The sequence below is a fragment of the Channa argus genome, chromosome 8 (assembly GCF_033026475.1).
Source record: "Channa argus isolate prfri chromosome 8, Channa argus male v1.0, whole genome shotgun sequence".
Taxonomy (NCBI): Eukaryota; Metazoa; Chordata; class Actinopteri; order Anabantiformes; family Channidae; genus Channa; species Channa argus.
This window is the reverse complement of record NC_090204.1, coordinates 20,475,066-20,489,176: the sequence shown is the minus strand read 5'-3', so window position 1 is coordinate 20,489,176 and position 14,111 is coordinate 20,475,066. Positions and strand designations below refer to the sequence as shown.

Sequence of the window (14,111 nt, the reverse complement as noted above, 5' to 3'; positions counted from 1 at the left end):
GAGAAGGGTAGAAATGATGAGGAGGGCGTGAGAAAAGAAGTTCAGAGCAGAAAGTGAAGTGGACCTTGAATTAGAAATTTGGGGTTAAACAACTGTTTCCATGGTCAAGAATGAACCTTCAAGCTCAACGTGTACCAGTTTTAAACCTGCCTTCGATTGTAGCTGTAGTGATTTGTCCAGCTGGATAATTGTATCAAAAATCATAATAGATATAGTATACATTTTTTGATAATTAATGAATTATAATTGTTACTATATTAATTAAACACTAATTAAACACTAAAAGTTGTCCATATATTGAGTGTGCTTACAGCATCATTGTGTTGGAAAGAATTTATGAGTGATTTATTATTTTCTTAAAACTGATCATGAATTAAGCAACATTTCACTGGAGCTATTTTACACACAGATCTAGTCCAGTGGTTGCCAAAACTCAGGGTCACAATACTTTTGAATGATCGCACAATGAATCTGAAGATTCGTGATGATTATATCACATATATAAAAAGCACTCACATTCACATTTTTCTTTCTTTCTTTCTTTCTTTCTTGTGATTAATTTTGGCTTTAGTAGTGGATGGATTTACCTCAATGGGCCACTGATGCCTATAAATTAAACCTTTGAAGTCTAAAGGTGAAATGATTCATCGCTGGAACTGCTAACAATTCACAGACTTCTGACACCAGCAGGGGTGGCAGGAGAATTAAGACCTTCTCAGGTAAATGTAGGATTACAAAACACTACAATCCAATACACTCAGAACTTTGCATGAAATATGTTCCATGCAATAGACAATATGGGTAAATGAACCTTTTGAATGCAGTACTATTATTATACTCCTAGACGTTAATGTTCAATTTTATTGTTGGAGGTTGAGGTAAAGCTTTTGTGAACTGCTTGGAAGCCAAGTCAAAAAAACTAGTTTATAAACTATTCTAAAGTAGAAAGAAAAGCAAATTATCCAGTCAATTTCATCAAAGTTGTTCTTCAGGTGGGTTAAAACACAGAAACAACATTGTACAATTATTCTCCTCAGAGTGACATGAAGTGGCATAAATGTAAAATCAAATATAAATACTCCAGTAAAATACAATCTGCCTACCTTAAAACTATGAGTACTTCACTAAATGTAACTAGTAACTTGTATCTACTGACTACAGTTGTCAAAAACATGAAATACAATATATATTTGCCTTGTAATGTAGGAGAACTATGAACTGGTTTATAAGTGACTTAAATTTGTACTTGAACACATTACTTGAGGACATGCACTCTGTTGCGTTCCACCACTGCAGAGCAAAGGGAGAATACCGACATTCTCAGCTAAAAAGTTGGCGAGAGCTCTGCCTGATGCAGCTGATTTTGCAGTCAAATCTTCTCCTGCTTAACAGACAAACTAAGCTGGCCTGACTAATATGTGGAGCTTTAAAGGCACTGTGACAGCTGATCTGGGTTTATAACCTTTCATGCTGAGTGTCAAATCAACACGTCTTTAAGCTGCAGAAGTCAGACTCTGTTCTCTCCTCTTCCCACAGTTAGTATAATTTACGGTAAGAAAATTGTATCCCGTCAAAAGCTGCTCTCCTGGCTGCTACTGGAACGAGAAGGGTGAGCTGTCTCCTCTAAAAGAGGGAGGATGTGCTTGACTGCCTCTAAATCATATCTCATATTGTTCAATCAACTGAGCCCTGGATGGCTTCCTGTCATCCTGACATACAGTAGATTGCTCAGTGCTAATCAGTCACACAGCAGACTCTTCTTCTCTCTGTACTGAAACAAGGAATAAGCTCATCTAAACTGACAGTGAAGAAGAAACACACATGCAGATGTGAGGCAACAAAAGATGATCAGCTGTGCCTTCCCCCCTCCCCCCCCCCCCCAACCCAAACAGCAGCCGCACTACATAATATTTACTTCAACACTTCTCAGCCGGCTTTGTCACTGAATTCTACACATCTACATTTTAGGCACTGAGCTGACACTCCTATCAAGACTGTCCCACTTTGACTGAGCTTGCAAGTGTTCAAACAGCGATTTGAATGGAGACTGGTGATGGACACCTTCTCTGCAGGAGGAATCAAAGCTATGACTTTTTTTTTTTTTTGCTGTACGCTAGGCAGTCTTTCTAACAACCGCACCAGCCTCCTGTCAGCAGAGGTTAAACTGCTTGACAGCAGCTCCATGCAGTCAACAGAGCCCTGCCCAGGTTCCTTTCATTGTTCTATCCATTATTAATAAAGAGTGAAAGGCTCCTGGTGAGCAGACTTGCGCTGCAGGCAGTACCAGTACCAGCAGATAATGTAAATGATATCTATGACAGTGAGGCCAAATGTATTTTAACTTCAGTGGGTTTTGAGCTGCCTCATTCGAAGCTGTGTTCATATTACATGCATTTTTGAATGAATGATACAAAACACTATTTCTAGAAAAGCTGGGACACTGTGAAAAATGTAAATAAATATGTATGAATGAATAAAATATGTTGCAATTTGAAACCTCTTTTTGATCACAAATAGTACAAAGATAACACATCAAATGTTTAAATTAAGAAATGTGAAGGTTGAAAAATATTTGCTAATTTTTAATTTAGTACCAGCTATAGGTCTTAAAACGCTGGGACAGGGGCTTGTTTACCACTGAGATGGTCCCACTCTTAAGTCGTTGGGAACTACACACTACACAATCAAGTTTTAATGCAGTAGCCTGAAGATCATCAGTACCGGTTTTTAGACTTGTCCCTTTTAATTTTTTACTCCTAGATGTCTCGTTCCACTTGAATGACTTTTTATTTCCAGTCACGGCACTGACCGGTTGTCAGTTAACCTCATTAGTTGTGCGATGTTCCACCACGTGTTTTCTTAGCATTGCACAAAAAGTATCGTCTTTATATATTTCTCTTTTCATTTTGCCTATATTTGTGTCCATGTTAGATGGATGGATGGATGGATGGATGGATAGAAGCAGCTGCTACACATGATAAAATAAATAAAATAAAGTAAAGAATTAAATCAATTATTATATTTTCTAATAATACACTGGACATTTTAGTGAGGTGAACAGTCCTTAAACGCCTGAGATATGTTCCTGTATTGTCCATTGAAAGTGCTTAAGTACATGCTGTATACTGTTACATCATCATGATGATTTAGAAAGTTCCCCTTGGTACTACATTGAAGAGAACCCTGACAGCTGAGAGGTAACAGCTATGCAACAATGATGCAAGAATTCTAATTTCTGGCATTTTTATCTGTCTACCTACGGTCTTGTGCAGTAGTCTCCTAAAACATTTTACCACGCAATGTCTAATACCAAGTCAAAACTTCAAATTTAATTAAATAGATGTATCACACAGGGTAAAATGAAACCTAATCTTTGTGGAAATGTGTGCGTTGCATTTTTTTTTTTTATTATTTCGGACATATTTTACACATATGTAAAGCAAACTAAGTGCCACGGTTGTGATCTGAGCGTTTTTTCTGCAACATGCAAAAACAATTATTTGTGAGACCTAAATGTGCCACCTTTTGCTCTCTGCATGCACTGAGACACAACACACTGTTGCAGACACCTGGGATACAATGATGCATCCCAGTGCACAAACACCTGTATTACAACAACCTCCATCAGTAATTTGTCCTTTTTAGAATCCTCCTTATGATAGCTACCCCTAAGCTGTCTTCCTGCCGGTGCTGTCTCCAGTTGTGTCCCGTGTCACTGAACATCAACAGGTAGGCAGTCAGCCAATCAGAACTCCCATACCGGCCCTGGGTGGCCACCGCTGTGATTTGGGTCCTTCTTCCCAGATCCACCTCCAACCACTGGTATCTGTCTGAGACAAGAGGAGACCAACCTCCAGCTCCTGCAGAGAGACCACAGAGAAAAAGTGTATTTTAAAGATAAGAATCACTTTTAACCTCATTAAATTATGTGTGAGTACGTGAGAGAACAGGGAAGATAGAGAGACTGGCAGAGGCAGCAGAAGAACGAGCAGAAAATTGAGATCCAAATTGTAGACGTGAGAATTCATTGCTTACATTTGAATCCACGGGAAATTAAATGGTAAATATGAAGTAAGCGCTCATTGCTACGATTTTAACGCTGATTGATAATATGCAAATGGCACAGCCTGAATATGAATGAATGCACACTGCTTGTTTGCACACAGTATTTAAGTAATGTTCACAGGCGGCAGGGGCTGAGTTGTTAGTGTGGCCACCTACTGACCATAGGGTCGGAGGTTCGTGCCCCATTGTTCCCGACCACACGTCGAAGTGTCCCTGGGCAACAGCCCATCCCCATCCCCAGCTGCGCTGTGCCCGTCTGAAGCCCGTTAGAAATTGGGGACTGTTGCGTCAGGAAGGGCATCCGGCATAAAAAAACAAAAAAAACTGTGCCAAATCAACATGTAGACAAATGATCCTCTGTGGCGACCCTGAACTCACAGGATAAGCCGAAAGGACGTGTAGTGATGACAGGAGAACAGGGCTAAAGGATTGCGAAGGGAGCTAATGTTCAGTGGCTGCAGTTTTAGGCAGTCAGCAGCTTTTCAGCTGAAATGTTGCAAAAATGCAGCGTACATATAGTCTATCCTCATGTTGGCTTTGATTTAAAGTCCCACACACTAAAGAGCTCTTTAGACCGGCTTACACTCACAAATTTAAAATATGTCAGACACTTCCACTGGTTTCATGCCGATAAATAATAAATCCTCATAATCAAAGACATTAAGTGGGATAAAGTGTTTGAGTCACAAACGCTTGGAAGAAATGGATAAGACTCTGCAGAGCAATTTGATGACTGCACTGTACAACAAGTGTCAGGATGTGTCCTGCCATTTATTGGATCTGCTGGGTTTTTTTTTTTGGTTCATTTGTTTTTTTCCTCTGTAACGGGACCATAAAGGTGACACCATTACGAGCGTATGAGCCTGTACACTCAGTATTTCTACACTGATGTGTCCAAAATCACTGAGCTGGAACATTTGTTTTGCCAGCGTTCATTTCAGAGCTGACGTCTGTCCCTCCCATCTTCTTTGGGGTAACACGTTCTCCCTCTGTCCTGGCGACAGCTGTTGGAGCAGCTGGAGGGGACACCTAGGGATGTGTGAAATGAACTCACATTGAATTCATATTTTAGTCATATTTGGTCCCATCAGCACTGTGGAATGTCTGCCATAGAGAAGACAAACTGTTGAAGACAAATATGCCACAGTGAATATATAATATCAAAAGGTTTAACTTCAACATATATTAACGTTTCAATTTCAAACATAGGATTGATATTTATACAGACCTTATTCAGTGCTATGTACAGAATAAACTGCTAGTTCTTGGTTTAAGAAATGTGGAGTTTAAGTCTTGCTTTTGCATCTTTTGCATCTGCATCACAAGTTTTCCAATGACAACAAGATGTAAGTAAACACAGGTCTCTTGCATTGTTGTAAAGTGTAGCAAAAATGTAAAAGACTGTTGAGCATACACCATCGTAATTGTTGAGAAATTCAGGGGTGGTTTTAAACACAAACATAAGTTATTAATTACCTTACTTGTGTCCAGTTAATGTCCTGAATTCCACTCTTTAATTTAATCTTTTGGCACAGGCATCATTGTAAAAATTAATGGGATTGGTATTTAGAAGTTATAGCTCAGCAAAAAGCCTTGCAAGAAACAAAAGTGGTTGGATTTGGACAAAGAAAGGTCTCCATTCTGAATTAACCCCACAAAGAACTCCCCTTCTAAAGAAGAAATGAGCCAGGAAGCCCAACAGTCATGGCTTGTATCATTTTAGGCTAGATTTTTGGGATCATTGAAAACGTATGGGTTTGGAGAATGTGACCAGTAGACAAGAGACAGTTGTGCTGTTTGTGTCATGCAACAAGAATTGAGACAAAAGAACCAAGAGACGGTGGGTTATCACGGTAATAAAACAGCAAAAGTCTTGCCATAACTCATCCAGCTGCAGTTTCATTTTGACTTTAGAATGCTGCTGGCATTCCCCACTCAGAGGAGTGTGTGTGTGTGTGTGCACATGTGTGGGTCTCAGAAGTGAGAGAAAGAGCAGAGCTGTGGCAGCACTTGATTATGAAGAAACATTAGAGGTGATGGCAAGGCTGCTACAAGATAATGACACTTTGAATATTGAAAAGTGTGCGTGTGCGCGCTCATGTCTAAGAAAAAGTGCTGACTCAGGTCAAAGCAAATCTATGATGCCTGAACAGCAGATGGAGGGCTTTCTCCCCCACAGAGCAAACACACACACACACACACACAAACACACACACACACACACAATAAAACAGCCAGCCTTAGGAGCACTTCAGATTGTGTTGCCAAGGTGATGTCATGCTGGCATAAGGCCAATACAAATCAATAGCACTACATTTGGTATTGATTGACAAAGTGGGCACATTCTCTCATCTCATCACAGCTATTATAAAGCTACTTTCTACTGAAATAGCAAATGATTATTGTTGTAACATAACCCATGGTGAACCTGATCTAAATTGGGCTAAATTATGTGCTGCTGGACAGGTGTTTTTGTAGCCATGGTAGCAGAGCAGGGCCACAGCTGGCAACATTAGCCAGTTTGGTCCACAATGAAATCTATCAGCAGCTGCAGTATAGACTGACATTTTAACTTGGAGCAGCACAGGCGTACAGTATATAATAAATTAAACTTTAATAACTAATTCTACTTATGGGTCCCAATAAGTGAAGTTGTAGTGAGTAAGCGCAGGATCCTAAAAGTGCATCAATTAGTGAGATGACTGATTTTTCAACCAACAGGAAATTAATCTGCAGCTACTCTGCTAATCAGTCAATCAGTGCATTGTTTTCTCCAGAATAATAACAAATATTCTCTGGTCGCAGCATCGGTTTGTTATGCGATGTCTGTCGGTCAGACAAAGCAGGCATTGTATTGTACATTGTAAATAGAATTATTTACCTTTTTTATAACATTCAAGTAGTAACACACGTAGTTTTTTAGCAAGACTCAAACTTTAGATCAATCTAGGACTTTCAGTTATTGCTGCTTCATTAGTGGGTTTTGCAGTATTTGTATTTACTCTCTTTGAAAATGACTAAAACTTGAATGACCGTTCAGAGAATGAGCAGAGCAAAGCTGGGGGAGGTAGCGCTGAGGAGAGAAGAGTGTATTGATCTGAAGTGTCATGGTAAACCATTTTAAGTTTGTTAGTTGGAGCCCATTATAATTTGTGGTTAAGGTGATTAATTACAGAAGTTCCCAGCGCACCGATCACCAAATCCAGTTTCTTCTTTAAAGATGTACAGCGGCACACCATAGTTATACACATCTCTCAAAGCAAAAGCAGCAGCTGCAGCATTAGCCATCCATCCGTGTAGGCACAGGATGCTTTCATGCTCATTGCTGATGTAAGTCACCTGTTTTTTGGCAGCACTTACAGCAAAGTACACAATCACTGTAGTTATGCAAGCAAAATGGAAGTAAATAGGCTTGAAATATACATTGGATCAAGTGTGATAAACACAGAAGCATTTCTGCAGCCTGTGTAGAGAATTGAATTGACTAAAATAGTAGCATTGGCTCCATCAGATGCACTTAAAACATTTAATAGCTCAGGGCTGAAACAGCTTCTGTTTAAATGTTCCTTAACATTATGGAGCTCAGCCTGAGAAAATGACTCTGAGATCTAAAACCCAAATTCAAAAAAACTTGGGACAATGTGTAAATGTAAATAAAAACAGTATGCAATGATTTTCAAATTTCATCAACCCTTATTTTTGGATGTTTACCATTGTGTCTGGATGGGAGCATATGTTACACTGAAAGCACTATGTACCTTTCAGCACTGATAGTGACTTTTCAGATGTGTAAGCTGCCCACGCCACGGACACTAATGCCCCCCCATATCATCACGGATGCAGGCTTTAGAACTTTCCACTGATGAGCTTAAAATGAGCTTTAGCCCAGAAAACTTGGCGACGTTTATAGATCGTCTTCACATATGGCTTCTTCTTTGCACGATACAGCCTTAACTTCACACGTGGCTTGGACAGCGAACTGTGTCCACAGACAGTGACTTCTGGAGAACTTCCTGAGCTCATGCAGTGATGTCCGATAGAGAATTGAGCCTGTTTTTAATGCAGTGCGGCCTGAGGGCCCGATGATCACACGCATCCAGTTTTGACCTTCGGCCTTGTCGCTTGCACACAGATGTTTCTCCTGATTCTCTGAAGCTTTTGATGATATTTTATATTGTAGAAAATTTAAACAAGAGGTCTTTGTAATGTCTCCCGTAGTGATGCTACATGCCACCACCTTCCCTGTGTGTCCTCTCATCTCCCAGTCCTGACCCGGGATTAGTCTTTCCGCTCAACACAAAGTGCTATCAACACTCCTTTAAACTTGCAGATTGACAGTGAAAAAGCATTTCTCGAATTAACAACAGTAAAGTAACATAATGTTCAGGCTGCATATAATGTAAAGAATGTGTGTACCAGTCTTTTATAATACTAGTACTAAGATAAAATATTTGATTTATTCTTGTGTTTTAGATGTCAAACAACGTATAAGACAGTGCCTGAGCAAACTGATAACTGCATTTTTTCCCAATGAAAGAGGTTCCTGAGTGCAACTTTAGACAGACAATCAGTCCAAGGCATGTCCCAAAAGCTTTGAGGCTCATCCACATGTATTGTGGCAGAATTCAGAGAAGCATTTAGCAGTGGTTCTTTCCCTGCCACTCTACCGTGATGCCATTTCTACTCTGTGTCATTGAGACAGTGGAGGCGTTAAAACTGACCTGCATTGAGGTGCGAGAGGTCCGAAGTTCCTTGACCTTCTTAGACTAATTTTGGAAAGTTGGCCACGTCTGGAGAGATTCGCTATTGTTCTAGGTCTTCTCCATTTATGGATTATGTGTCTAATTGTGTTTCAGAGCCTTAGAAAAAGCTTTGTAGGACCTCACAGACAGATGGATTACAGTTAGATCACGATCACAGTTGGTCATTTAGCAGAAAGTTTTATCCAAAGTGACTTACTGTACAACTAAGCAGCAGAAACTAGGGATAACTTGGGACCGGGAGGAGGACAGGAGGACCAAGAGTCGAACAAATGACTCCGTGCTTTGTGGACGACTCCTCTACCAACTGAGCTAAGCAGCCCCATTTAGACATTTTTTGGGATGTAATGACTAAGGCAGCTAATCGTTTTTGCCACTAGCCTAGCTGGTATTAAACATGTTAAGAATTTTTCTCTCTATATCAATCACATTAATGAAAAAAAAATGTTTTGTTTGTTGGGTTAAATTGTCTGTGTCTGAGCTCGTCTTGTCTCCTGTGTTCTTCCCTTCCAGCTGTTGTGATGTCATGCTTCCTGCTCGTTAAGGCAGCAGCTAAAGGCCAGAATTAATAAGTACCTCTGTAACAGACATGAACGCTGACAGCACAACAGGAGAGAGCAGACACACTGACCTTTACTCATTACAGCTGGACTGGAGACGAAAGAATAGAAGAACAGAGGGAAGAGAAAAGGTAACTGAGGGAAAGAGGCAATTGCACTGATGTCTCCTAGACTGCAGAGGAAGAATTAGGAAGAAAGAGAGAGAACAAAAGGAACAGAGAAAGGTAGACAGCTCTAACTGAGGGAAACAAAGAGTCAGAATGAAGGCGATGAAAAGAATGTAAACAGGATAAAATTAATAACACCATGATGATCACATATTATTTGATTGATCACCAAAAATAATAGTTTTTTTGATGCATGGCTGTTAGTTTTCTCTCCCTAATAACACCAAAGCTTCTCTTCCCTGTGGCCAGCGCAACTCGAGGTAATTGAGGTTAAAAACAGGTCGGGAGCATCACACCAATGTTCTGCTGGACATTCAAATTAGCGCATTACCGCAACTTATTAACCAGTCAGGAGGCCACGACTCTTGGGGTCAACAGTGTCAGAGAACCAGCCAACTAAACGCTTTGGGAGATGGCTGTGGTTGGAAGCTGGAGAAGTAGGCTGGAAGGTCAGATCTACAGGAAAACTGTGTGTGGATAAAAAAATATTTTGTGTGTCCTGACCATGAACAGCTGATTACTGACAGTAATATATCATTGGACTGTAAAATGGATCAAGGAAATGGATTGTTTCAGCTTTACATAAACAATTTAAAATGCTAAGTGATGCTAGGGGACTAAGCAAGGGCTTAATGGCAAATAATCTAAAATGACGTCTGGCTGGGTTTAATACCAAACACTGATCCAGTACAAACAAAACAACATTGCCAATACTGTGGATTAATCCTGTTTGTGTCTAACTAGCAAAAGTAAAAGTAAATGACATTGAATTATTACTCATTTAGCCTCAATTGGCCTTTTTTGTCTTTGCTAAACAAAAAGTATTATTTTATGTTAAAGTGAAAACAGATCTCTACAGAATAATCAAAATTACCTTTAAATAGAAATTAACTCTAACCTCAACAAAGCGATTCACCCAAATTATCAGTTTTGTATCCAATTTAGCATTTTTAGGGAAATTGCAAGTACCAGAGTGCCAGCAAATGTGTTTTAGGAGAGTTTAATATACTGTAAATACATCTGCATCTGGAAGGTCAGTCAGTATCCTGACCACAAACTTTACCATGAAGACAAAAGAACAACCCAAGAAAAAGCTCACTGAGCATCTCTTGGAGTACAGATAGATCCACGATTAAAAAAATGGAATGAATATACAAGTATAAATCTGCTTAGAGCAAGTCGTCCAAAAAAAGCTGAGACTGTGCAAGAAGGAGACTAATGTTTGAAGTCACCAAGACACCTACATTATAACTCCTCTGATGTGGGGTCTTCAGCAGACCCAGCTTTATGTGAGTTTGGCGATAAGGAAAATAATCTAAACAAATCAAATCAAACTAACTGAGCATGTGTGGCTGGACTGAAGGGCTGTTCAGTCACGATCCCCATGGACCCTGACGAATTTGAGCAGTTTTGCAAACAAGAATGTGGAAGGATTGTAGTGTTCAGGTATATTGCTGATGGTCGCATCTTCTAAATCCTGGCAGGGGGTAAACAGACACTTATTTATACTTTTAATAATTTATGTTAGTTTGCAGATATATGGTATGTTTTCACTTTGACATAAAAGAGTCTTGTTTTATCGCTCACTGTCAAAAGCAAAATTAAATCAATAACTATTTATTGTTGCTGAAAAAAGAAATATATATAGCCACTATAAGTCTGCAAGGGATAAATTCAAGGGGCCAGTGAGTTTCAAATGCATGAAAGCAGCTTACTGCTAACGGTCCAAGCCCTTTAATTCAGACTTTGATGGACAATATTTGGTTTTGGCGATTGTATCTGGCCAAACATGCTGCAGCGTGTTAGTGGAGGTTACTCTTACTTCAGGTCAGACATAATTCTCTCGTTGTGAATCAAGGCATTCAGTTATGTTGTGACCTGTCAGATCCCATAGAGCTATAATTTATTGGTAATTAAACTGCCAAGACCAAGCACCTGCACACTGAAACTCTCCAGAGACAATGGAAGAGCCGAGTGAGCGGCAAAGTTGTGTGATAGCCATCTGTGGATATGGCACTACTAGAAAAACCCCTTTTACTTTAAACGTAGCCATGTAATTAACAATAAAAATATTAAAATAATATAATAATAATATCAAAACACTGATTATAGCTGCTTTAAAATTGCAGCTGCAGATATTAGTGACAATTCCACAACCAGATGCAGAAAGTTCTTTAACTTTTGTCCTTTATGTAATCTATAAGGAGATGCCAAAACTTTAATTCTAAAATATGTACGGAAAGAAATCATTTAAAATAAATATAAAAAAATCATCCGCTCAAGAAATTAGTATATAAAGATTTGCATATGACCAAACAATGAATGCCACCTTTCAGTATTTGACTTGCAATATTCATATTTAGCACATTAAAATTAAGTATTGATGTATGATTCATATGCATATCAATGATTTTAAAAATCAGCCAAATAAAACATTTACCTGCTGTGAACTATAGGACTATCTTGATAGAGAAACGTCTGTCATCACAAGCTTTGGAGTGTGAACTTTTTATTTCGTTGCAAGGTGGCAGACTGTGCAGCTAAAATCGATGCAAGTTTCATTAGTACACGGTTGCTAAACTGAACAAAATTTTAAAATAAACCTGGTTAATCACTCATTGAACATCGAATGTTTCATTATTAAAACCTACTCATCCATTACCCATTAAACAGTTTTTCCACTAAAAGGTCAGACCTGTCCTAATTTACTGAGGGGGGAGCATGTGTCCATGTTGTTATTTTCACAAGTTTTCCAAAAAGTCTCTCTAAAATGAGCACATTCCTCCAAATAAGTCGATATGTGTCATTGCTGCTCATCATACATGGATTTATTTGGGCTAGCATGAACGCATCAAAGGGAATTCTATTTTGGATGCTTCCTCCTGGCTCAGTGCTCGGATGCAGGCCAAGGACGTGTGGTGTCAGGGCTGGATTAGGACTTTTTTTTTTTATGGTGGCAGGGGTAGGAGATGGAACAGAAACTCAGAGATAACAAGTTTTCAGCTCCCAAAGCAGCCCGTGTGTCACCATTAATATCCACAAGTGTTTTACAAGTGTCCTTGATTTACTCCGAATATAAGATAGTTGTTAGTGCAGATCTTGCATTCGTGGAACATATTGGGACTTTTTTATAAGGCGCTAGTTTAGAAATACATGATATATTCTCTGTTAGCTTTTATGGTTGTTTTCCAGTGGGGGTTGAATATCTTCAGTTTCTCAATGAATGCGTGACTTCACTGCAAGGTTGTGAAAGCGTCTCTTCACAAAGGCCAAAGCAGACCACTCAGTCGGAGCCAGTTATGCTTGCTCTTCCTTCTATAAACGCAAGCTTAGCCAAGATGATTATTGTTTACCAACGGTTTAAGATGTAGAGTTTTATTAATAAAATATTTGAAAATTTACATCAATTAGTTGCGAAGTGTAGCAGTGTAACTTCAACAAACCATCTAAAGCCAAACTAATGTTGCCTTTAGTGGAGTTTGTATGTACAAATTATATTTATTGCACTTTAAAGAAAAACATACAGACACTTAGTGGACTTTAAGTTTTTTTTTTTTTTTAACTTAATCCCAAAAATGTTATAAGAGGGGCAGGGGCGGCTGTAGCTCAGTTGGTAAGGCAGTTGACCGTGGCCCACAAGGTCAGTGGTTGAAGCTACATGTCAAAGTGTCCTTGGGCAAGACACTGAACCCCAAGTTACTCCCGGTGGGTCAGGTGAGCGCCTCGCATGGCAGCCACTGCCATTGGTGTGTGTCTGTGTGTGTGAATGGGAATCAACATTGTAAAGCGCTTTGGATAAAAGCGCTATATAAGCGACTATTTACCATTTATAAACATAATTTGAACTGATTCTTTACAAAATGTAAATAGAAAAGACAATTTATATTTTGAAAAACCATATAACTAAATAGTTGAGTCAATTTCTTGAGGTAGGTTTCTCAATTTCAGTTAACTTACTGTCACTGAGCATGGCAAACCACACCCACATCGAGACCAGTCACTCATGATATATAAAATCATTTCAGAATCAAGAATTAACTTCAACTTTTATCTTTTAATAATAATACAATAAAGCACACCATTCAGTGTATCATACTGTATCAGGGCTATTATTTTACTGGTGTGTCCATACCACAGAAACTAAGAATAATAATAGATCCTATAATGCTGAGGGAGGGGAGGCAGCAGTGGCTCAATTTGTAGAGTGGACACCAATAAGCCATAGGGTTTCCGGTTTGTGGCCCGAGCCAAACTGGCCATTTTCCGAGGTGTTATGATCCACTGTTGCGACCCCAAATACACAGAATAACCCTAAAGAGGAAAAGAATATTATAAAGCAGAGGGGGGTTTTTAAGCTCCTACTCCAGAGTAAGTTTATGCTGACTGGTCGAACACTGACACAATGCATATGCAAAGTATGGAGGCTCAATTAAGTTTTTAATTCCGAAATTTCAAAATGTTTATTTAGAGCTTGCAGTAAGTTTATTAAAATAAGGTCTGAATTTGATTCGAGAACCGTTCGGACAAGCTGCGTGGTAATTTACAGCTAGCGCCGTTAC

The 14,111-nt window shown here is 39.2% G+C and overlaps 1 protein-coding gene across 1 annotated transcript in view; it reads right to left on the bottom strand.

The window, feature by feature from the left end:
- LOC137132056 (contactin-associated protein-like 4) overlaps positions 1–14,111 on the bottom strand; it is a 101,560-nt gene that overhangs the window by 59,262 nt on the left and 28,187 nt on the right. Inside the window, exon 3 of the mRNA XM_067514098.1 lies at positions 3,667–3,860. Coding sequence (XP_067370199.1) covers positions 3,667–3,860 — 194 coding nt within the window. The remainder of the gene's footprint in view (positions 1–3,666; positions 3,861–14,111) is intronic.